General features: G+C 38.8%; 1 protein-coding gene across 7 annotated transcripts in view; it reads right to left on the bottom strand.

Moving 5' to 3' along the window:
- Positions 1 to 25,935, bottom strand: part of LCORL (ligand dependent nuclear receptor corepressor like) — a 247,014-nt gene that overhangs the window by 54,759 nt on the left and 166,320 nt on the right. For 3 of the 7 annotated variants that reach the window (XM_058193338.1, XM_058193336.1, XM_058193337.1), the window contains exon 6: positions 18,361 to 18,448. In XM_058193338.1, the coding sequence (XP_058049321.1) occupies positions 18,361 to 18,448 (88 nt within the window). Of the gene's footprint in view, positions 1 to 5,502; positions 10,155 to 18,360; positions 18,449 to 25,935 lie in introns of all 7 variants that reach the window. The other 4 variants (XM_058193332.1, XM_058193333.1, XM_058193334.1 and 1 more) reach the window with 3 other exon arrangements.

Below are 25,935 nucleotides of genomic sequence, written 5' to 3'. Positions count from 1 at the left end.
AAAGGGAGAAGTTTACTCCAGTGTGGAAGAAGGCTTCAAAACCGTAAAGCCAAAACTTGGTAAGGTGACTCAATACTGCTTTAGAACTCACTAGTTTGAACACCAAAAGACACAGCATTGGATGAAGAAAAATGGAGAGTATTGAGAGATATAATGCATGTAGGTCAATGTTCCCACTAAATCTCAAAGCCCTGGAAGGATCTGACTGGAACTCCGTGTGAGGGCCAAACCTTTGATTCAGAAACTCTCAATGAAGAAACCTGATCCAGTTCCAGCCTGTACTCAAAAAGGATTTCACTAAGCAACAGTTTAATGCTTCATTCATATTTTTCTTGCCATAAAAAAACAAGCTTACAAGTATATACTTACTATAGGTGTCTGGGGTAAAAAAAAGAAGAAGTCAAAATGGGAAATCACATCCAACGATTAGAGGACAAGACTTCAATTGCAGAGCTAGGGCTCCTATTTTTATTTATTTTTTACTCCTTTTCGGGAAATACCCCTAAATATCCTGATTTCATGTTGACTTCCAGCATAACATAACTACTGTTTTACTTCTTAAAAAGCAAGAATTTTAAAAGCAAGAAACAAAAATATACTGTAGCTATTTCCCCATACATGTTTGCATTTTATAAATTCTCATAGTTTTTAAATAATTTATATAACAAATTGTCAGTGAATATTACAAAAAGTATTTTGCATTTCATTTCATATTTAGGAAGATGAACATTTGTTCATCTTCTCTTACAGCGGCAGAATATTAATCAGCATTTTAGATATCTGAAGTTTTTTGAAAAATCTTTCAATTCTACAAAATATCAAAATCTAGCTATTTTAGATCTGAAAGAAAAAAGACTGAGACCATCTGAAAATTCCTGCTGTCTCTTTTCAAATGATGAAACAGAATGAGTCAGAAAAAGAAATACCAATTAATATGAATGGTGTGCATTTCTGTACATATATGTATAAGGGACGCTATGTTGTTGGTGCAAGCAAAGAGGCAGATATTACGCATAAGCGTTTGCCTAATGTAAGAGTGTGCCTGAGTGTCTGAGTACACAAGGGTGTAAATTCTGCCACAGGTCTAGTCTCACAAAGAGGAATGTTTTCAGTATTAAATGAACTATATGCTAACTCTTTATTTTCATACTTGGTTCTTAAGTTCTAGCCTTTTTCTTTCAAAGATTTACTACGGCTCTGTGTTGTCTGGATAATCCATAATCTCAGGTTTTCAAAGAAACTTCACAATCACAAGAGAAGACAACTGCTGAGTAAAAGCAGCAAGTGGAAAGGAAAAGGGCAGTTGGATAATTATTCATAATGGAAAGATTGAAGAAACAAAATTTTCTCAAACTTTGCTTTTGATTTTATGCTTTTTAAATGAACTTGGGATGTGTAATAAGCTTGTCACATTTGGACAGTAATCCAAAGTGATAAAATAAAAATGGATGAAGAATTCTAGAAAATCACTTTGAAGTGGATGAATAAGCAGTGAAATAGAAATAGTATATATTATGACCTTTCTTGCCTTCTCCTGAGATTTTTTTTTTGGGATTTCTCCTGGGTTTTTTCCATACATTTTTCCCAAGATCCAATCAAGTCAGCAAGCCATGGATTACTGATCACACACTATCTTTAGAATAAGCACTAATATAGGTATATAGATAGTCCTTAATTTATAACTAGTCGCTTAGCAACCATTCAAATTACAAAGGATCTGTCAGGAGGTTACTTATGATCTGGATTTGAAGTTCTGACAGTCAACCTCCTCCAGCATCACATGACCAAATTTTGGGTACTCAGCAACCAGGCTGCAGTTATGGCTGTTTCCTGCTGCTATGTGGCCTGGGTTTTATGAAAGCTGAAAGCTGGCATTTACTTCGTTTTCTGGCAAAAACACACACAGCATTCGCTTAACCACAGTGATTTGTTTAACAGGCACCACAATAAAATTAATGATGGACAGGTTCCATTCAACTATAAGTCAAGAACTACCTGTATTTCTAAATAACATTTGCTGCAGAACAGAGGGGGGCTACTGCTCTCAAGCAGACATCTGGGCTGGAAAACTGGAGCAAGACAGTGGTGTAAATGGGTTTAAAATAGCAGTGGACTTTTAAGTAAGCTCCCAAGGCAGTATAATAAATATTGACAGAAAAGCTTGATGTCAGATGACCTAATATAAACTCAGTAGAAGAAACTAGGTAAAAAGAAATCGTTATTGTACCTTATAGAACTATTTAGTTGTATGTCCATAACCCCAGGTCATTCTTTTTCAGAAACACAAAGGTTGCAATCAGTACTGTACATTGTGAATTCATTTATTTTCCAATGAAAAGCCCATCCCAGAAGGAATACTGGCGAATCATACCCTGATCATACAGTTAAATTTGATACTTTTCCACTAAACACCGAGTAGAGAGCAGAAGCAGGCCCTCAAGACTGGGCAGCTGTAAGAACCTGAAAATACAAATTATGTCATAGAAGACATACTGAAATTGCTCATGAAGCTGAGAACTAGAGAGAGTGCTGGAAGACAGGAAATCTAATGGGCCTTGCCACCAGCAATTTAGGGCCACTTAAGTTACCATTTTTAATTTATAAGAAAATTTGGAAAAAACAGTTTTGGAGGGGAGAAGACTATAAAATTCCTAGAAGATAAGTACTGCAGTGCCTCATGGTGAAGAACTGGTTTGCAAAAGTCATGGGGACTTTCTTAAAAAGAATGCTATAGGACCAACTGCAACTATAGTGATGCTCTTCAAATTACACATTATTTAGATGCTTAGAGAGGGAAAAAGAGATGTAGCACAAGGGACCCAATGCTGAAAGTCAGCACTGATACTCTTGGTTCAAGATCCACTTTCCTTCTGCAGGGCAGGAGAGATTGTTCCCAATGACAGCACATTCAAGTTGGTGTCTCTCTTTTTGTGTCTTTTCCCAGTATGAAATGTTCAAGGATGCTGGCTAGGAAACCAGCTGAAATTCAGAGATTCCTTCTTATTACACATAACTGTTTTATTGAACTCAGTGGAGCTTTCTTATGATCTGCTATGTACAAGGTCCATCTTATTTATTTAAGATGCAATGACATTCTAGATCGCTAATAATACTAAAAAGGGTTTATGCCTGTGGTTGTTAATCCCTGGAAGCAAAAATATGTGAAAAACAGAAGTATTCCTGAGAAATAATCCACCAGTGCTTTGAAATACTATATGGAAGAATGAACTCTCTTGATTGAAATACATATGGAAAATTTGATAAGAGGATTCCATATGGTAATGCCTAAAGTGTCTTATTTGGACCACATTCTTATGTGCTACATTCATGCAATTACTTACACTTGTGATTGAAGAATCCATTGTACAGACTGCCCTGAAGTGTGGGCATTTCCTCGTGATTTGTTGGAAGAGGAAAATGAACTCTTAATAACACAACTACAACTACAACAGCTTTGAAAGAAAATGAATTCAGGGTTATCATGGTTTTGGAATTGTCCACTAAGTGTTGGCATATTTTCTGAAAATGCTTATGTACTGGAAACTTTGAACAACGGAGAAAACAACATAACAAAAAACTGAAATAAACAATGAAAAGCTATGAAAAAGTTATCAGGGTTTGTTTGTAAGACACATGACTCTTAGAGGTTTGTGCACTGCCTAGCATTCAGTCTCCCAAAGTTGCACGATCTAAACCTCTGGGAGAGCAAATCTGAAGCACTGCCAAGCCGTATTGTCTTAAACTACCTTTTTATCAGTTTTTAAGAGGTGCTCTCTTTGTTTGACAGCTATGAAGGCTAAATTGGCCAAGTCACTCTTGTATCTCCTTTCATTTTAAAGTATATAGTCAGCAGAGTAGCAATTACATGGGCCTCTATTGGTCTCTTGTCCCCTCACTTCCTTTTGCTGAAGTCGGGAATCAGGCTATACAATGGGGCCCAGATGCAGCTGGAATCCTGTTGAAATTACAGGGATATCAATGAAAGAGGCACCATCTCTGGGTGGCTATCTAACAATCCTAGCCTTGAAAAAAGTAGACAGTCACGAGAGAGCTCTTTGTACACATTAGAAATAAATTCATGGGCATTCCATGTTCTGAGAGGGGATCCTGAGTTGGATTTGAATTTAAGGTATTTGAAGGACAGAGTCCAGATTGAAATACCCCTCTCCTCCTCTAATAACCCTGCATGCTTAAACAATACTGCTGCTCTTCTGAAAAGAAAAAGAAAAGGCAATCAACTCCATACAGCAGCGATTCCCAACCTTTGCAGCTTGGCGGACCGACTGGGGGTGGGCGGGGAAGAGGGGAACTGGGCAGTGGTGGGATTCAAATAATTTAACAACCGGTTCTCTGCCCTAATGATTTCTTCCAACAACCAGTTCACCAAACTGCTCAGAAAGTTAACAACCGGTTCTCCCGAACTGGTGCGAACTGGTTGAATCCCACCACTGGAACTGGGCCATATATATGGTAGGCTGATGTGTATGCAAACACATGCAGCTATTGCATGAGTGGCAGGCCGGTGTGCACAGACCAACTTGTGCAAACAGCAGGCTGGTGTGCACATGCACGAGTGCCCGCCGCTTGTGCAAGTTAAGTTATGCGTGCTCACACACACATGCGCTCCAGCCAGCGGTCCTATTCTGAATAGGCTACAGCCTGGTAGTGGGCCACAGCCCAGGGGTTGGGGACCCCTGCTATACAGAATTTCTTTTCTTCTATTTCTGGAGGGCAAAAGCACTGCTATTTTAAACTGTTTTATTTAACAGTATCATTAAGCGAAACACGGGACAGAACATTTTACTTTCTATTTAATCACTACTAGATGCAAATTTTATTGCAAAACAACTAGTCTTTTCCCCAGTTTGGCATAATGTAGTGTTTTAAAAGTTTGCTTTCCATATTTTTTTTAATGAACTTTCATCCCATCTATACATATCTGGCTCTTAGCCTACTGTACTTCTTTCCCTCTTTTTAAATTATAGGCCAAAAAATATAAGGAATATGCAATTCAATAAAGAATATGTTTCAGCCTTGTGGTAAAGTCTTTCCCTGATCAGCAGAATGGAGAACTTGGTAATACATTAACAATTATTATGAATTAAATAATTTAAAAAAATATTTTTTGCATAATACTGACTATTGGAATAATCAATTGTCTCACACACACACACCCCCGGACAATTGAGGCAGAAAGGAATCCTACTCTATTCCCTCAAATAACCCTTTGGTGTCATCTGAATGACACCCATTCAGATGTATTAAACTTTTCCGGCATAACTTTTCTGGACTCAATTCAGAATGCAGTATTCATAAAAATGAATAGAAAATCTTTTGAAAACACTATTTAAGCTGTGTGATCAACAATGGGAAGTTTTAGACTATTGCCCTGGTTTTGTTAAATTTATTTTCCTATATTTAGCTTTTTCTTGAATTATTTCACGTGCATGTAAAGTTAATAGAATTTTGTCAAGGGATGAGAGGGAGATGAAAGAAACTTACCCAGGTGGTATTTTGGGTAACAGTTTGATATTTGGCCAGTACTACATAACCGCTTCTTATTCCTTTTTCTTCTGTTCATCTCAGTGAACTTGCATTGTGTCTTCTTCCGCTTCTTCATTTTTTTAGGAGTCTCCATTGGGCCATCCTGAAAAGCAACACGTTTGTTTGACTTCTTGACTTCAGTGAGCAAGCTGGAATGCCTGCTTCTGTTAGAAGCCCCTCTGTTCCATTCAACATTATCAGCCATGCTCTGCTGAGCAGAGGGGGACCTCAAAGAACAACAGTTTTTTTCTGGGCAGTAGATGTGGCTGCTGCAATGTTCCATAGATTCTGAAGTACAGATGGCAAAGTTCTTATTAAACACATGCTGTTTATCCACCGGATTAATTTTCTTCAAAAATATTCGACAATCCTTAAAAGTTTGCCCTCTCCATGCACTTTCATTACATTCATTAGGGGTATGTGCTTGTTCAATACTTTGCTGATTGTTGTACATGGATTTACTACTTGGCCTACAGTTTGAGACCGAGTCACACTTTGTGTTGAGGTTAGACAATTGTGCATCTTGTTGAATAAATGCATCTCTGATTTCATTTCCAGTTGCTGAAGTGATTCTGTAAGATTCCAACAAAGTTGTTGGTTGAGTTTTTACTGGGTCATTCTCAAGGCTTGTACATATTTTGTTAAGTTTCCTACTTGCATTAGTCAAACACTGACTTTGGCAAAAGAATCGCAAGTTTTTCTTTTTTGATTTCCAATCAGATGTTCTATGATTATACAGTTTTTTCACTTGTCGCCATCGATCACGTTGCAAGTTCTCAAATTTAGTTCTCAATTTAGCTAAGGTGAAGCTATGCTCCTTACTTAAGACTTGAGATCTGACAATTTTATGTAGAAGCTGCAACTTTCCTGTTGATTTTGAAGGTGTCGACAGTGCAAATTTTTTAAAGTGCTTTCTCAAAGGACTAGTATTACAATCATATTGTCTTGTTCCCATTTTGAATTGCCTTGTACTAATTACTTCAAAAGGATTACGAGCATTTGCTTTTCTGACTAGTGATAGTGATTGTGTTTCGGTTGTTTGCATAAACCATGCACATAGGTCATCTATACTGCATTTTTTCTGGAAAAGCATCCTTATAGGTGAATTTTCCAATTCTAAAATGCAGGAGTCCAAAGGATTTGATACTTCAATGCTACTATCTTGTTCAAAATGACATGTTCCATTATATGGCCATTTCTCATATTCTTCTCCATTCACATGCAACCAAGTCTTAGTTATCTGGTCATATCTACAGTTTAGTTCTTTTAACAAAGAATCATTAGAAATAGAAGGATCCCACCATCTAAGGGAATTGGATGAAATTATGGGGTCCAAAGTCATTTCACCAATCGATCTAGATTTACTATTCTCAGAACTACTTTTTGCATTGTCTGCCCTTGTACTTACTGAGATATGTTTGGGTGGCATTTTTGAATGCTTTACTTTGTGATCTTTACCATTTTTCAGGCTGAGTTTACACGGTTTATGCAAAAAGGCACGTTTACAAGAAAATGAGCTAGAAGATGCTAATGAATGTACAAAAGGCAATGATGGTCTTCTAAGAGAGTGTCTCAAATGAGTTTCAGACCTTTTTGAAGCAATGATAATCTTGGGTGAAAAATTCCCTGCTTCATCATTGCAAAGGCTTTTAAAATCATCTCTTTTATTGCATTGCTTAGCATCTTTCTTAGATGGTTCGTTTCTTTCGGACACAGCTTCTTGCTCTAAGGGAGGCAGGCAACTGTTGATACACACTTTTCTTTCCTGAGATGAAATCTGATTAACAGTCACTGATATGCCAGATATTTTTACTTTTGCTGGCCTACCAGGTTTTCTAATTATATTTAAAGGCTTTTGGTTTGGTCTGATATTGCTGCAATGGGATGGTAGCACAGGGCTACTTTCTAGGGGTCTAACATCCTCATAGCCACATCTAGAGGTCTTTTCTGTTGTAGAATATTGCATAATTTTAGTTTTTGGCAAGTTGTTCCTGGCATCTGAGCTCAGTGTTATTTGATCAGGGTCACATACAACACTGCAGTAGCTGCGAGGTTCTGGTGCAGTTTTAACTATACTTAGGTTACCTTCTGAAACACATCTCTTAATCCTTCGAGACCTTCCAAAAACAATAGTCACTGTAATATTTTTGTAAATGTTCTCTTCCTCTCGGCATTCCATGTTAGAGTTGGCATTTTTTGCAACACCAATGGAGTCCTTCCTATGACTACCATTATTACTCACATCAGCTTTTGGTTTGGGAGGTCGTCCAATTGGACGCTTAATTTGTTTTACAACCTGAGGACCAATTTTTTTGGGTCTCCCAGGTTTTCTTTTCAGGGAGGATCCAGTGTTGCCTTGTTCCACAGGTTGTTCCTTAGACTTAGGATTGGTTACAGTGGCAACTGTTGTAGGAAAACCAGTTCTCATTTTATTTTTATCTGTATTTTCATTATAACTGCATTTATCAATAGATGCTTTTTCATCAGAATCCTTTGCCTCCAACTGTTTTCCCAACAGCTTATTTGTTTTCTCCTGAAGAGAACAGAGATCTATGTTTAATTTGGATGAATCATTTACAGAGGTTAGTGTGTACTTGACTCCTTCACTGCTATTTATCTTGGAAAGGAACATAAGTTTTATAGGGCTAGTGTAATTCAATGTTGATGAATTATTCCCCAAATTAGAATTTCCTTGGGATTCCTCCTTATTTAAAGTCAAAATGTTTGAATCTAAAATTGAGGGTTTCAAAAGTCTTTCATATTCTTCTTCACAAGATACATTTTCTTTTTTGGGCACTGTCAGCTTAAAATCATTTTTGTTGCTATTTCTACCTGGTAAATAACTCTGTGATAATACATATTGTCCCTTACTTCCAGTTTCACTCGTGCTAATAAGGCCACTTTTAAATTTACTGTTGGCATCAGAATTTTGAAGGTCTTTCATTTCCCCCACTATTTTATAACTATTACAAATGGGCTGTGGGGCCTTTGGAGCCATATTGATTGTATCTTCCAAACGCTTTACAACAACATGTAGATTGGTTTTCTGCATAATCTTATTTATATTTTCATTGCTACATGACTTAGCTTGAAAATCTTTGAGAATTTTATCCCCTTTTATGTTAGCAGCAGATTTTGATTTTATGTTTTTCCTTAATAAAAAATTGTTTGCTACATACAAAGAGCACCATCTAGGAGAGAAAATATTATGTCTGGTTCTTTTCAGGCCTCTATCATAATCTCCTTTCACACCAGTTGAATCCACATGTAATTCAATTCCACATTGTGTTTTAGCCAAGACTGTTTGAGAGGTTGTAGAGCTGTTTCCTGCAAATGTTACAAAATCAGAATTGGTTTCTGAGCTGATGAGAGGTAGTTCTATAGTTTCTTCTTGACCTAGTGGCAAAAGCTTTGACTTAGAAGAATACGTCCCATCTTTATTTTCATAGCCTTGTAAATCAAGCTGTTTTAATGTATTGTATTTGTCATTTTTTGTATATTTTTTAACTTTTCTCTGTGAACTTGCCTTCTTCCTTAAGAAAGTTTCATCAAGGCTAGCCAACTCTCTTTTGATTTGCAAAGATTTTCGTCTAAATAGACATGAATTGGGAGAACTATGCATTGCAAACAAAGTTTCTTGTCGTTTACGAAATCTTGTTTGGATAATTTTATTTTCTACTTGTTTATCTTGTTGATTCAGTAATTCTGTAAAATTATAATCATTGGCCTTAGCATCATGTAAGAGAGATGTAATGAAGTTCCGCAATTTAGAATCGGCTTCTGTTCTCCCATCACTTTTAGGTAATTTTGCCAATACTTCTGTATCAGTAGTTTCTATTGATTTCAACTTCTCATTGATTCGATCCATTAAATCCTGAAACACATCAGCATTTTCAACCTTTTCAAGCTTATCAGAAATTGTAAGGCTATTTTCTTGATTCACACTTACAATGCCTTCCTGCAGGTTATTGGGTACTTCTGCAAGATATGTTTGATCTTTCTCAAGTTCAGCGGGAAACAATGAAGGAGGCTGGTTACAGTTTTTTTCAGGCCTGTTATCTTCAGCCAATTCCTTCAGAGAATTGTATCCATCAGCTTCCACAGGAGACAATGGAGGTGGTGAAGGGCTGCGGTCTTGGCTACCTCTATTAATTTTTTGCCCTCTTGAAAAGAGGTATGTGTACAAATCTGCCCAGGTAGAATAGATCTTACACAGTTGTAGCTGTTTGGGACAACACCCATGAGGATGGCAAAGCAAAGAATTTTCTTTGTTCATCACTGTGTTAACAAAGTCTGGGGCCATTGAGTGGCATGTTAAACAATCCTTATTTGGTCTTACATTTTGTGAACGGCACCTTTTCATCAGTATGTTGTCATCACAACTGAAGCCTGGAATATGAACCTCATCTTCCTCTCTCTCAGAATATTTAAGGTAAGGCAGTTGACTACTGTAACCTGAATAACATGATTCTTGGATGAAAAATTTCAACATGGCTAAAGTCTGATGCCAATGATATGAACATAAGGAAGCCAACACCTTGTTTAGAGTAGAGTTTCCTCTTTCCAATTTAGTTGTTTCCTCTAGTTTTGCACCAGCAGCTGTACTTGAACTGAAAACATAAAGCAGATCGAAACAAAAAGTAAATTACAATTAAATATGGAACATATGATAAAACCTAATGAAAATATGGTATCATTCAAAGCTTATAAAAATATTATATTTATAAAAATGTTACACTTCCACTCAATGCATTTTGTAAACACATTGTAAAAGAAAAGGGAAAAAAACTTAACAAAAAGGTTTAGCAATATGTGTTTTTCGATGTAATGCATTCAGTAGCATCCTGTTAATTATTTCAAGTGCAATTAAAGAAATATTTTTTAATTTAACATTTAAATAAATAAATTATGATTGTGATCCTAACTATATTTTGATCATACACAAATTATATTGAAATCAACAGGGACTTAAATGTCTTCTGTATAAATTCCACTTTTAAATAAGGAATCCCATGTATCTTAAAAATACATTTTGGACTATACATATACCCAGCACGGAGATGACATCATATGTACAAGGCACAATTTTTGTACTTAAGTGTCATATTTATGGAGGAGACTGACAGTTTGTTGAGCAGCCCTTTATTTTTAATAATGATATTTAGGATTAGGGAGGAGTACAAATATATAAATTAATGTCATTTTAAAGCTTTTCTATGAAAGATCCAATGGAATAAAAACGAATTCCTTTTTATGAATTTATTTTAGAGGGAAAGTATACAATTAAGCAGATTAGTATATTTAATTCTCTTATTACATTAATGAAAATAAAAATGTGCTTAACTTGATCAATTTCTTTTTAATTAAAAGTAAGCTATCTTCTCAGAGAATCATTTCTTTTTAAGTTTTTGCCACAAATTTATTTCATTGTCTTTCTCTTGTGTATAATTGGAATTTAACCCAAATGGACTTCTTAGGACCTTGAGGGACAAGGTTAACAAACTGCAATATATAATGTATAGTTTTCTTGTAAACTAAACTATATACAGAGCTCTATTTTATTAATTATTATAGTGGCTTTCAGATGGCAGATATATATTTATCTATATATATTTTAGTTTATAAAAAACTATATACACACAGTGATTACACACACACACACACACACACACACACCCCTATGTGTATAAATATGCGTCTCCTAGAAGTAAATCAGTGAAGTTGAATATAACTAAGAATTCACCTACAACACCTACTGGTTGAAATATTCCAACTACAAAATATTAAAAATTGTTACTACTTACCAAGTCATTAATTCAAACTGAAAAGTTAATTGTTCACAACAAAAAGTAAATCGTGATTTAAGGGGGAAAATTGCATAATGCAGTCTCAAATATTAATGTCTATCAATACTTTTAAATGTAGTAATATACAATTCTGTTTCAGAAAAGTAATGTATTTCAAACAGATCACCAAACTCTGAACATGACACACTGTCCCAGCAATAAAGTGAAATCTACGCCAAAATTACAACCATATGATAGTAATATATCAGGTTTCCTGTCTAACCAGTTTAAGAAATGACTGTTTGATTCCCGCCTTTCTGAAGAAACCAATTAATAGAATGCAACATCAATAACATGTCTTTGGAAATCTATGTAAAATAATATTAAATATCCATTATCTCCAGCTAAATTATCTCAGGCTTCTACCCATTAGGGTGACAAGTCACTGCTAATCTGAGAATTAATAGGCATTTAGATGGCTGAATGATGTGATCCTTCAAAGGGCGACTCCATCTACAAGTATGACTTCTTTGCAATGAAAGTACTGACAATAAAGAGTTCTGCAAAGCAGGGCTTATGAAACTATTTGGTAACTATACTGTAAGCAAAAATGATAAATCTTGCTCTGAATTTTGCATGTATAACTATGTGTATGTTTAGCCGTGTTCACACAGTAGTATGGAATGTTCACACATTTAGTATGGAAAGTGATATCTCTTGTATCTCTTCAGTAATCTGTCCCTTCACAATCTTTATTAAGGTTTACTTGCTGATCCTCAGTGCACACATTTAGTAGACATGTATATACTATGGTATATATGTACCAACAATTCAAACTTCGTAATCTTTTCCTCACCTATGTAATAGAAAAATTGTAACATTATTAAATAGAACGTGTTTATTAACATATTTTGTACCATAAAAGTCACACAATTCTGAAGTCCTGGAAACTGAGCTCAATTGAACTATGCAGGCTGCAAATGAAAATTTATGAACATAATTTAGCATTAATTATAGCACTAGCGTTAGTTATAATGCTACAATTCAATTTGAGGTCTTACTGCACAAAGAAATATGTGGATGTGCAAAAGAGCAGCACTTTATCTATTAAGTATCTTTCCTGGTATCTAATGTGCCTTACTTTATGGTTCAGTCTGCACTGCCATTTTACCAATAAAATTAGGCCCATAGAGTAAATCAAGTAAGCCAACATGAAGAATTTTCCTTTTACTGAATGACGAGTCAATCACACATCAGTGTTGTAAATTTATGTGCAAAAGCATTGAAGTGCTTTACTAAAAATTACAACATAGAAACACATTAACAAATTCATACAATCAGATCTGGAAATATAACAACATAAAGAGGAAACAGAATTACAGTACATATACAACACAAGACAAATACATGAAATTCATTAGAAAATATTGTAATAAATAATTCATGAATTATAGTGCAATTGATTTATGCATAAATAGAACTAATTGCCTATATATCAGTTATTAACAAAATCTGTCAAAAATCAAGGCAGCCACAGAGTTTTACTAAATTACTGCAACAATGAAAATACTGCAATTTAAAACAAAAACAAAACACAAATACAAGTATTTGTACTGTAAACAGCTAAAAAAATCAGTCTCACTAAAGTTATTATACAATTTAATTTAATATAAAATAGTCATTAGCTACCAGAAGTTGTTTAATTTACTGAGCAGTAGTTCTAAAAACAGAGGCACTGTTTTTTTCTTTTTAATATAAAATACTTGAGAAACATTCAAATAAGTAGAAAGCAAGAAGGCCTGCTTTCATCTTCATTTAAAAGTCTACTGAAAAATGAATTTTCAGAAACTTGTCAATTTCTAAGTAGTGACTGATAACTGAATTTGAAAAATAGTTTAAAATTATAATTTAAATAGCCTTTTGAATGGATACAATGGGGTGGATGAGGGGGAAGTTTATGTATTTCCCTGCCTTTCCTCAGTTGTATAATCAAAGGTTCAGCCTATTCATTACAAATAATTAATGTTTCTTATTAAAATTTACAGGTTGAACATTATCTACAAACTATCAAAAAATATTTTAATATACTATTTCTGGCCAAAAATAAATACAAGTACGAAAATGCTGAAAATTAATTATAACATTACATACAAAACTACCACAGTTAAAGTCAATAGCAAAATGATCCCTGATTTTATGAATCCTGTTACTTTTTGGTCAGGCCACCATTTAAATGATATTAAAAGAGTACTGCAATTTGTCTTCGATATAGACATGAATTTAATATTGTCTAAAACATTTAAAAAACAGGCTGGGAACAAACAAGTCCCAGTCTTGAATGGGTGTATTCTTCCTCCTTCCCTGCTCATCCTATCCTTATCTCATAACCTTCAAGAATAAGCTGGGCGAAGTAAGGAGTTGTAACAGTAGGTTGGATGTAAAGTCCACACATCAAGCAATGAACCATAGGTCCTAGCAGTCCTCCAAATAAACCTGAAATCTTGTTTTCTACTGGGGAAATATATTATTAACGAATAATCTTAATCCTGATGAACATATGGCTTAGTTCTCTAAAATTAAGGATGACTTTGACAAATGTTAATCTCATCTGTGGTATGACTTTTTATTTTTGAGCTTGTTTCCCATGCAGTTGAGCTGAAGAAAATTCAGCACAAATCATATAAATTCTGAATGAACTGATTACATGGTTGCGTTGCTTTCATTTGTAAGTAACCCCAACTTATTAGGGGTCAAAATTCTTCCTAGTCTATTCTGAAATTACCAAGTTGAATGACATCTTCAAAAAGTATCAAATGTGAATATACTATAGACAGTACAATTCACAGAATTTAAAGAAAGAACTCTTATATTAAGGTAAGTTAAACATATTCAGTCATCCATATATGGGAAAAATAACAATTTTGGAAATATTATTTTTCCCCATAAAAATCTAGTTTTTTCAATGAAAAATTGATGTCTTCATTCATATGTAGAAATGGTAGGAAACTATATTTATATAATATATAAAATCAAATGAGTATGGTCCTTTTAGTAAGTAACTGCTTACCCACAGTGAAACTGCTGTAGAACTCCAGAGAAATTTATTCCTCCCTTTGGTCCCTAACTAAAGATCCATTGAGGCATATGTTCGATCAATTGATCAATCAATCCATCAATCGATCAATCAATCAGTAAGTAACTGCAAGTTTTTGAATCCCCACCCTGATAGGTATTTGATAAAGATAACACAAATGCCACAGCTTATATAATTTTAGTAAGTAGTGCAATTGCCTAGGAATACAAGAAAAGCATGCAAACCTTTTAATCCCCTTGAAGCTCAGAGGTCTGTTAGCACATTTGTAAAATGAACACATTTCTTTCTGAACCCTACTGGATTTTTTCTGTGAGAAGGATCCTTTCCAATTATGAGTTATCTGAAGATCATTCAAAAACTGTAATATAAAAAACTGTCCTTTGAGTTTTCTTATATATATTATATATATAAGTGTATATCTCCTCAAAAAACAGTTCTTATATTATAAAATAAATAAAATGAAATGCCCAGCTTCCAAATAGTAAATATACAAAGAATTTCTAGTACTGAAAGTTCAAAACAGTTTTTACTGTTTTTTAAATCGGTAATTCTATCAAGACCCTGAACGGCAAGATTTGGTTATTAGCAAAATAATGATGTGTCGGCCCACCAAAATGAAAACCTGATATTCATTTTGATAAACTGAAAAGGGTTTGAAAGGTCACAGCAGCGAAAACGTTACTGTTATTGTCACAGCAGCGAAAACGTTACTGTTATTGTGAGGTTTTTCAATAGGAGTGTTAAACAATCCTTAAATAAATGTAAGTAGTCATAAAACCAACTAACTACCAGCACACTTAAATCAATATAACCATTTTCAAGCTCATTCTGTGCACATTATGAAACATGCTCTAATATGCATTCCAACTTTTCTCTTTAACCCTTATAAGTTAGCTTATTTTCCATACTAAAGGAAAATCATTTTATGTATGCCTTTAGTATTCCATCTCATTTCAGAGTTATTCTATAGCTACAACTAAATTTGTCAGTTTTTACAAGCATATATTTTGTAAACACCAATTTCTTGCTAAACCAACAACATTTTAATAATCCAGTTTTGTTGCTAACACACTTTTAAAAATGAAATATTTACTTTATATCCAATGTTACGCTCTAATGTACTTTCTTTTTCCATTGTCTGGTTTTAACTAATACTTCATATCAGTTTCCACAGTAAGAAACTAGAACTGTCCTCTTCCTTTGATTTGCTTATTTTCAGTTGCGAGCGACTTCTGAAAATATTTTGAGAGGATAAATGCCCTAAAAGCACAAATCATGTATTTCCTTAATAGGATGGATTACTGAGCTGGGGTCAATCTTCACCAGTAAAAAGTAATATTTCACATGACAAATAGAAGTTCCCAACATTTTATGCTGACAACTAAATAAAACCTGAATCCTTTTCACTTATTTGTACAAGGATTAAATACAAACTATCACAATTGTGATCAATTCTATATTGTCCACAGTGAAAACCCTGAATAAAATTATTCTTCAAAAAGGCATGTATGTGGTTTCTGAACTGCAAAATTTCATTTCTTCTAAGTGAACATTTGTTTCTCCCGCATATATGCTTACACCTGCACATGCGCGCACGCACATGTACATTCACACACATGTACACTCATTCACTTACACACTTACACACACACACACACAGAGTGTTTTTAACAAATTAACTACATAGGCTTGCTGCTGTTTTTGCAGGTGCCAGTCCCTGAATCAGAGATATTAAACATCCCAGTGTCTGGTAATCGAAGCTTTTTCTTCGGAGGTGTCTTCAAAGTTCCAGATCTCTCTTTAACTTTGTATTCTAAAGTGCTGTGAGGTACCCCATAGATCCCTTGTGCTTTGGAAACGCTCATTTTCCCGCTCATTACCATTGTAATAGCTTCCTCCATTATTTCATGATCATATTGCCGGTAGCGACCACGTTTTTTCCTTGGTTGTTTATTATCCTTACGGTCTAAGCCGTCTTCTGTGGATTCGGAGGTGCCATCAACAATGCCATTCTTAGTATTAAGACACAAAGGAGAGAGGTCCCCATGCAGAAAATAGGTATCCAGACTTGAAGGAGTTACAGATGCAGAACATTCCACTTTGTTCTGTTTGGGGAATATAGTTTTCAGTTTTTGAAGAGCTGATCCTTCTAAGACTGATGAGGTTTTGGAAACATGGTACATGACATCCAGAAGTCCAGCATTCTCATGCTGTTTGGGAACAGCACTGATCCTCAGCTGAGGAATTTTTAATTGCACAGCTGGAGCTGACATTTCATATTGTACATTTTCATTTTTTTCTTTAAACTGAGCGACCATTCTTTGCAAAGTTAACTGATGGAGGTAATTGGAAGCTGTTGGGAATCTTAATTCTGAGGTTTCAAGTAGACTAAGTTTATTTTTTTCTGTGCACTCTGCTTGAGCTTTTGCCCACAAGGCTACTTTTTGCAGCACGGCACAGGGCTCTGGACTGTCCTTATAAGAACAGATGTCCTTGAAATCTCGAGTTTTGTTTTTAAAGAGTGCAGGGTTTCCTGCTGGTAAGGCTTCTAAGTGGAGAAGTAAAGTTTTTTGAGGTATGCCATAAAGGATGCCTGCTTTATTAATGTCCAGTGCTCCAGACTGAACGTCTTTCAAGGCTTTTGAGAGCAAACCATCTGCAAACTCAGCACTTCTTTCCACAAAGTCCTCTCTGTTTCTGTGGAGTCTCCTGGATGGATGGAATGAAACGATGGTGAACTGATGCATGAGAGACTCTCACACAGCTATGGAAGGGAAGGGTCCACTCCTTTATTATACTCCTTGCTTAGGTAACATCACTGCTTCTGACACTTTTAAGGCTTTGAGTTGTGGTAGCTATTGATTACCATAGCAATTGTTAGAGTTCTGGTAGGACCATGTGAGAAAATGATAGCCCAGCTTCTAGAGCAGCCCTCCCAAGAACTTTAAATCCTAACTCAAGATTTGGTAACTGTCATCTGTTTTCAATTCCCTTTTGACAGATGCTCGCAGAGTAACACTTAAAACTTTTCTTTTCACAATCTAACATCCACTGAATGTCCCCATCCTAAAGGAATTTTGTTAGTAGAAACGTGACGTTACCGCTAAACAAGTAATAAAAGAGTCAACCCCCTTATAGAAACGTTGTTTATAACTATTAAAAAGAACCTTAACACATCCAGTTTTTGTAAAAATGCAATTAAAAGTCCTAAATACTACTTCTAATTTCTAGTAAAGTTAGAAATCTGTATGACTAGTAGGGGGACAGGGAGATAGAAAGAAAGATACGCAATGCAAGCAGTTTTTCTGGGTTTTTTCCCCCCCAAAGGAATAATTCTATTACACAAATGATAAGTGACTTTTATGACTGGAAAGATGTCAGAATTATAACATGTTACTTCAATGTAATTTCAGTAAATATTTATTACAGCAGCATATTAACCATTCATAAATGGTATCTTGGTAGTATGACATCACATACCATAGTAAAATAAAAATGCAAGAGCACTCTCTTTTTGGGGTACTAAAATTGTAGTTCCTTTAATTTTCTTCTAACATCCAAAATCTATTATATTGTAAAATATTTCTCTTTTTCCAATGGTAAAGGTTTAAACTCATATCAAATAGATTTGATTCTACTACTTAGTTTCCTAATTGTACTATGTACATAAGCATTTTATTTTATTTTTAGGAACATGAACTAAAGTTTGGTGATTGTTCTGATAACTTTTCTTTAACAGAAAAAGTGAAAAACACAAAATGAATTATATGAGTTATACACAAACATACAATTATGAGTGAAACCCTGGCATAAGCAAAGAAGAAGAGTGTGTCAAAATACATTTTATATCAGTTAATTCCAAAATAAATCTTCACATTTGTCTTACTTCCACCTACTCCCTTTAAAATAAAGCAAAGTAATGCTTATTACGCTTACCCAGACAATGAATTTTCAGAACATGACCCATCATACTGTGACTGTTCCAAGTTTGTTTTCTTCGTAGAGAGATCTAGCACTCCATCCCCTATTATAAAAATGGAGCATGAAAGAGTAAAAAACATATACTATTATCAACAACAAAATGAAAAAAGGACAACTACTAAGACACTCTCATGCTATACATCAATTTTTGTTATTAATCTTTATGTCTTGTGCTGTGCAATTCAAGGATGATGCCAGTAATGTTATTGCAAACACCCATTACTTTTTTAAAAAAAATCAGTTTGTCTCTGAAGCCTGCAGGTGCCTGCGAATGTTGCCCTTTTGATTTTTTTAATTCTTGCTAGTAGCAGGACAGCACTAAGTAGATAAACCCTATCCAACAGAATCACATTGTGGAGTCTGAATTAGATTAGAACAGTATTGTACTATTTTTCAACAGTTCCCAATATTAAAAAACTTTTGGACAGTAAAATCAATTCCAGGATTTAAAAATGGAAAAGGTTTAAAAATTGTACCTGTGGGAATATTCCAACAGGGAAATATTTCAAAATGTAATGTTCATCTAATGTGGAACAATGTATCATAGAACAGAAGCATTAAGAAGTATAACTATAACTAGATATCTTTCACAACCACCAGCATTACACATTGGAAACTCAGACTGAACAACAGGCACAAAATAAAAATAGAACTTTGCTACCAAAGGACCTATTATCCAATTGTGCAGAGATCCTTACAAAAAAATCCCATAGCTGAGAATTGTATATATTTCTTATTTTTCAAAGTGGCTCTTTGGTGAAGAAGATAACTTAATTTCAAGATTTACTTAAGCAGAAAATTTAAAAAAATCTCAGTAAAATGTCAGGTATTAATAATGAATTAGAATCATGTATTAAGTCACAGTTTTATAAGTTTTCATTATTGTTAATTCCTGGTATTACCAAAAGAAAACTCAAAGAAAAAGTTCTATTCTATTTTTTACAACAACAACAACAACATGTATAGGTAATCTACAAATTACGACAGTTCTTAGCAACTGTTTGAAGTTATAACAACAACAACAACAACATGAATAGGTAATCTACAAATTATGACAGTTCTTAGCAACTGTTTGAAGTTATGACCTAGCTCCCCAAGCAGGGGTGAAATCCAGCAGGTTATGACAGGTTCTGGAGAACGGTACCAGAAATTTTGAGTAGTTTGGAGAACCGGTACCAGAAATTTTGAGTAGTTTGGAGAACTGGCAAATGCCAACTCTGGCTGGCCCCAGAGTGGGGTGGGAATGGAGATTTTACAATATCCTTCTCCCAGGAGTGGGAAGGAATGGGAATTTTGCAGTATCCTTCCCCTGGAGTGGGGTGGGAATGGAGATTTTGCAGTAACCTTCCCCTGCCACGTCCACCAAGTCACATCACGCCCACGGAATTGGTAGTAAAAATTTTTGAATTTCACCACTGCCCCCAAGTACTTATGAACCAGTCTCGAAATTACGAATGTTGCAGCACCATGGCCATTGTTCACACTTATGAACGACAGCAGAGGCGCTGCAACATTCGCCCTGCCTATTCCACCCCCCGCAGGCTGGGTCTTCGCAGGAACTCCTCCTCTTGATACTCACTTACCTTGCAATGATCTGTCATAGTTTCTTTGCCTGCTTGGTTGCTTCAGGCCTTCAGTGCATTCACAGAGAACAGAAGCCTAACACACCACAAGATCATGCAAGATCAGTAGCGCAAGATCTCGCACTACTGTTCTTATGTAATCTTGCACTATTTTAGGCCTCTGTTCTCTGTGAATTGAGGACTGAATGTTTGAAAATAGAGGGAAGACTTAGGTCTTTTAGGCCTTCCCTCCGTTAAGTCTACAGGGAAATTGCATTCATGTAGGCTCCCTTTGCAAAATTATTATTATTATTATTATTATTATTATTATTATTATTATTATTATTATTATTATTATTATTATTATTATTATTATTTAGATTTTTATACCGCCCTTCTCCCGAAGGACTCAGGGCGGTGTACAGGCAAGATAAAACCAGCAATACAAATATACAGGTTAAAATACCATTTAAAAAACTTATTTAAAATTAGCCTGAAATTAAAATTACCGTAAACTAAAAACCCCGTTTAAAAATTAATAAAATTTCACATTAAAAATCCAATTTAAGCCAGCCCCGCGCGAATAAAGAGATGTGTCTTCAGTTCGCGACGGAATTTCCGAAGGTCAGGTATTTGACGTAGACCCGGGGGAAGCTCGTTCCAGAGTGTGGGAGCCCCCACACAGAAGGCCCTTCCCCTGGGGGCCGCCAGCCGACATTGTTTGGCGGACGGCACCCTGAGAAGTCCCTCTCTATGGGAGCGTACGGGTCGGTGGGAGGCATGTGGTAACAGCAGGCGGTCCCGTAAGTACCCAGGTCCTAAGCCATGGAGCGCTTTAAAGGTCGTAACCAACACCTTAAAGTGCACTCGGAAGGCCACAGGCAGCCAGTGCAGTCTGCGCAGGAGCGGTGTTACATGGGAGCTACGTGTAGCTCCCTCTATCACCCGCACAGCTGCATTCTGGACTAACTGAAGCCTCCGAGTGCACTTCAAGGGGAGCCCCATGTAGAGAGCATTACAGTAATCCAAGCGAGAGGTAACGAGCGCATGAGTGACTGTGCATAAGGCATCCCGATCAAGGAAGGGGCGCAACTGCCGAACCAGGCGAACCTGGTGTAAGGCCCTCCTGGAGACGGCCGTCAGATGATCTTCAAACGACAGCCGATCATCCAGGAGGACACCTAAGTTGCGCACCCTATCCTTTGGAGCCAATAACTCGCCTCCGACAGCCAGCTGCGGCTGCAGCTGACTGAATCGGGATGCCGGCATCCACAGCCACTCCGTCTTGGAGGGATTAAGCTTGAGCCTGTTTCTCCCCATCCAGACCCGTACGGCTTCCAAACACCGGGACAGCACTTCAACAACTTCATTGGGGTGGCCCGGGGTGGAAAAGTACAGCTGGGTGTCGTCAGCGTACTGCTGGTATCTCACCCCGAAACCACTGATGATCTCACCCAGCGGCTTCATGTAGATGTTGAACAGCAGGGGCGAGAGAATCGACCCCTGAGGGACCCCACAAGTGAGGCCCCTCGCGGTCGACCTCTGCCCCCCTGTCAACACCGTCTGCGACCGGTCGGAGAGATAGGAGGAGAACCACCGATATACGGTGCCTCCCACTCCCAATCCCCCCAACCGGTGCAGCAAGATACCATGGTCGATGGTATCGAACGCCGCTGAGAGGTCTAATAGGACCAGGGCAGAGGAATAACCCCTGTCCCTAGCCCTCCAGAGATCATCCACCAATGCGACCAAAGCTGTCTCCGTGCTGTATCCGGGTCGGAAGCCGGACTGGAACGGGTCTAGATAGACGTCTTCATCCAGGTATTGGGGTAGCTGTCACGCCACGGCACTCTCTACAACCTTCGCAACAAAGCGAAGGTTGGAGACTGGACGATAATTACCCAAAATAGCTGGGTCCAGGGAGGGCTTCTTAAGGAGGGGTCTCACCACCGCCTCTTTCAAGGCAGCAGGGAAAACCCCTTCCAACAAAGAAGCGTTGATAATCCTCTGGAGCCAGCCTCGTGTCACCGCCTGAGTGGCCAGTACCAGCCAGGAAGGGCACGGGTCCAGTAAACATGTCGTGCCGTGAAGCCTCCCCAACAACCTGTCGACGTCCTCGGGAGCCACAGGGTCAAACTCATCCCAAATGGGCTCAACAAGACGTGCCTCCTCTCCCTCGCTTGGATCATCCCAAATTCGGTCCAGACCGTCCCTCAGCTGAGCGATTTTATCGTATAGATAACCACTAAACTCCTCGGCTCGTCCCTGCAAAGGGTCATCCCGCACCTCCTGATGTAGGAGAGAGCGGATCACCCGAAACAGGGCGGCCGGGCGGTTATCTGCCGACGCAATGAGGGTGGAGGCGTAAGAACGCCTCGCTTCCCTCATTGCCACTAGGTAGGTCCTAGAATAGGATCTAACTAGTGTCCGATCAGCTTCGGAGCGACTGGACCTCCAGGTGCTCTCCAGGCGTCTTCTCCGGCGTTTCATCTCCCTCAGCCCCTCGGAGAACCAAGGGGCCGGACGAGACCTACGCCGGGTCAGAGGCCGCAAAGGCGCGACACGGTCCAAGGCCCCGGCCTGTTCCCAGGCCACGACCAGTTCCTCAGCCGTGCCGTGGGCCAGTTCCTCAGGGAATGGCCCAAGCTCCGTCAGGAACCTCTCGGGGTCCATCAGGCACCTGGGACGGAACCACCGTATAGGTTCCGTCTCCCTGCGGTGGTGAATGGCGGTTCGGAAGTCTAGGCGAAGGAGAAAATGATCCGACCATGACATTGGTTCTGTTACTAAATCATCTAACACCAGATCATTTAACCACTGTCCAGAGATATAAATCAGATCCAGCGTGCCTCCCCCCGTGTGCGTAGGGCCATCATTTACTCGAATCAGGTCCAAGGCCGTCATGGAAGCCAGGAACTCCCGAGCTGCTGTCGATGACAAGCCGACTGATGGCAGGTTAAAATCCCCCATGACTATGAGTCTGGGGGTCTCAACCGCCACAGCCGCGAGTACCTCCAACAGCTCGGGCAGCGCTGTGGTCACGCAGCAAGGAGCCAGGTACGCGATCACCAAGCCCAACTGATTCCTATAGCCCCACCGCACATAGAGGGATTCACAGCCGGCAATCTGAGGAACAGTGGTCTCCCTCGGCTCTAGATCCTCCTTAATAACAACCGCCATCCCCCCACCCCTACCTTGGGCCCTCGGCTGATGAAATGCTCGGAAACCTGGAGGGCACATCTCAACAAGGGGGACCCCCCCCTCTGGGCCCAACCAGGTTTCCGTAATGCCCATAAGGTCCCCCTGAATAAGATCGCAGATCAGGGGAGCCTTATTAACCACGGACCGAGCATTACATAACATCAGCCGAAGATCCAAGCTCTGAGGATCATGGCCACCCGAGGAACGGGTAGGGACTGAGGGGCCGGAGCACGCGATCGCTCTCAAACATTGAACGCGTGCTCCCTCAACTCGATACGGCCCCTCCCCCCGCCATATCTGCCTCTCCCACTTACCGTACAGATCGAACAACCCTCTAAACCTGGAACGTCCTCCCCCCCCTGCCTTCAGACAAGATGGAATAGTGTCACGAACTAGCACAGGGGCTGGATCCCTCCCCAACGGGTTCTCGCCCCCACCCGTCAAATCCCACCCCCCCCTTAAAAAACCCTTATTTAAAAAAACCCACAACTTCTTCTTGGCCGCATACCACCTCTCTGGGTCCCAAGACCCTTCGTTAAGGTAAGCCCTCGATAATTTGGAGGGCCATTCCTGCGAGGCGGGGGAACCTCGCAGTCGTAGTAGTTCGGCAAATGCCTTTGTTGGCACCAGTGGAGCTTGGAAGGGGCAGGTGCATCCCTCCAAAGATCTGTTCCTACCAGCAAAGGCTTTTTACAAAGGGCTGCTGAAGCCTACAGGGAGGCAATCCTCAAGCACTTTGCCAAGAGAAAGGAGGCACAGAGGGGGGTGCGCGTCTCTCCGGGCTTCCTTTCTCATCACTGAAAGCTACCTGAAGTGTTGCCAAAGGCCTCCTCAAGCACTTTGGCAACAAGAAAGGCAGCCTGGAGAGGCATGCCTCCAGGCCTTTTTTGTCGCTGAAGGCCTTCTCAAGTATCACCAAAGGCCTCCTCAAGTGCTTAGGCAATGATAAAGGAAGTCTGGAGGGGCGTGGGCATCCCTCCGAACCTCCTTTTTCATCACCAAATGCCTCCTCAAGTGTCAGCAAAGGCTGCCTCAAGTGCTTTGTCAATGAGGAAGGAGGGAGCAGGCAAAGAAACAGAGAGGCTGGAGAGGACACAGAATTTCAAAAGGTAAGTGACCCAACAGGGCAGGATGAGGGGGAGCACTTGTGAGGACCCCAGGGGAGGGAGAATGAGGTATCTCAGTTGGTCGGGAGAGGTCTTGGGTGATCTAAAGCAGGTGGCCTGTTCCATCGCTAGGCCCCCCTTGGCCTTCCCCACACTGAGATACCTCATATGCAGTTAACAATCCACACATTCGATTAGTGAGTGCATGGGCGAAAGGAGGGAGTGACTGTAGTCAAGTCACTCCTACGAATCTTTGGGTTGCAAATGTAATTGGCAGGCTGCATTACATTCATAACTCAAGGACTACTGTAATTTCTGCAATATAGTAGAAACAAGGATTTTTTCTGCAAAAGCTTGCACTTCTCCTTTGATGAAAATGAACATTGACTGAAGAGCACTTTGTTTCTATGTTTCCTATTTTTTTCTGACAATTAGAAAACAGAATGAAAATTAAATAGTGTGTTCATGTGTGTATATGGTCCAAAACAATTAAAAATTATAATCCTTTATACCATTCTTGGCATAATTTCAGATAAATATCGGTGGTTTGATCGGCCTCCCGGAATATTGCTGATCAGCTGTTCCAGGCAGCGGGGATCGCTGCTGCCTATAGGTGCCGCCTGGAACAGCTGATCAGTGGTATTCCATGAGACCAATACAACAGCCGATCAGTGGCAGCAATATCTGGGGAATGCTGGCGAAGGCTCCAGCATTCCCCAGCAGAGGCAGCAGACACAGAGGAGGCAGCAATAGTGCCATTTCTGGCCAGCCAGCCCCAATTGGTGGGGCTATGGGAGGCTGGGATCCAGCTGTCACTCAGCTGACCAGTGGTGGAAGCAATGGAGTGGAGCCCTGATGAGCCATGTGCTGGGGCTGGGAGGCAGAGGCAGATTTTTTGTTTTCTTGTTTTCCTCCCGAAAAGCTAAGTGCGTCTTATGGTCCAGAGCATCTTATGGAACAAAAAATATGATAAATTGAAATGTCCAGACTGGCCAAGAAAAATCTGAAGACAGTCCCAAAGGTGCTTTATTTATCTTTATCTTTCAAGAGGCAACTGGACTTTCTGGTTTTTCTTCAAAGACGTTTTGCTTTTCATCCAAGGGGCCGGTTTAGCTCACGCTGGTAAAAGCCTGTTATTAAGAACACAGTAGCCTGCAATTACTGCAGGTTCGAGCCCGGCCCAAGGTTGACTCAGCCTTCCATCCTTTATAAGGTAGGTAAAATGAGGACCCAGATTGTTGGGGGGGCAATAAGTTGACTTTGTAAAAAATATACAAATAGAATGAGACTATTGCCTTATACACTGTAAGCCGCCCTGAGTCTTCGGAGAAGGGCGGGGTATAAATGTAAACAAAAAAAAAAAAAAAAGCTTCTTCAGCTCTGACTGGATGGTCAGAGCTGAAGCGAAACGTCTTCAAAGAAAAAACAGAAAGTGCCTCTTGAAAGAAAAAAAAGTACATTTGGGACAAATATACTTTTGGATGACTGATAATCTCCATAGACATCTGAAGATAGATTTTTCAAAGGTTTTATGGCTTGATGAGATGAGAGCAGGGGTGAAATGCTCCCGATTCGGGCCGGATTGGCCAATCTGGTAGCGACGGTGGTGGGTGGTTCGAAGAACCGGTAGCAAAAATCTCTGGGCCCCCAGCCTATGCCCA

This window comes from Ahaetulla prasina, chromosome 8 (genome assembly GCF_028640845.1).
Source record: "Ahaetulla prasina isolate Xishuangbanna chromosome 8, ASM2864084v1, whole genome shotgun sequence".
NCBI classification, from domain to species: Eukaryota; Metazoa; Chordata; class Lepidosauria; order Squamata; family Colubridae; genus Ahaetulla; species Ahaetulla prasina.
The sequence above is the reverse complement of the archived record's forward strand: the minus strand, read 5'-3'. Positions and strand labels throughout refer to the sequence as shown.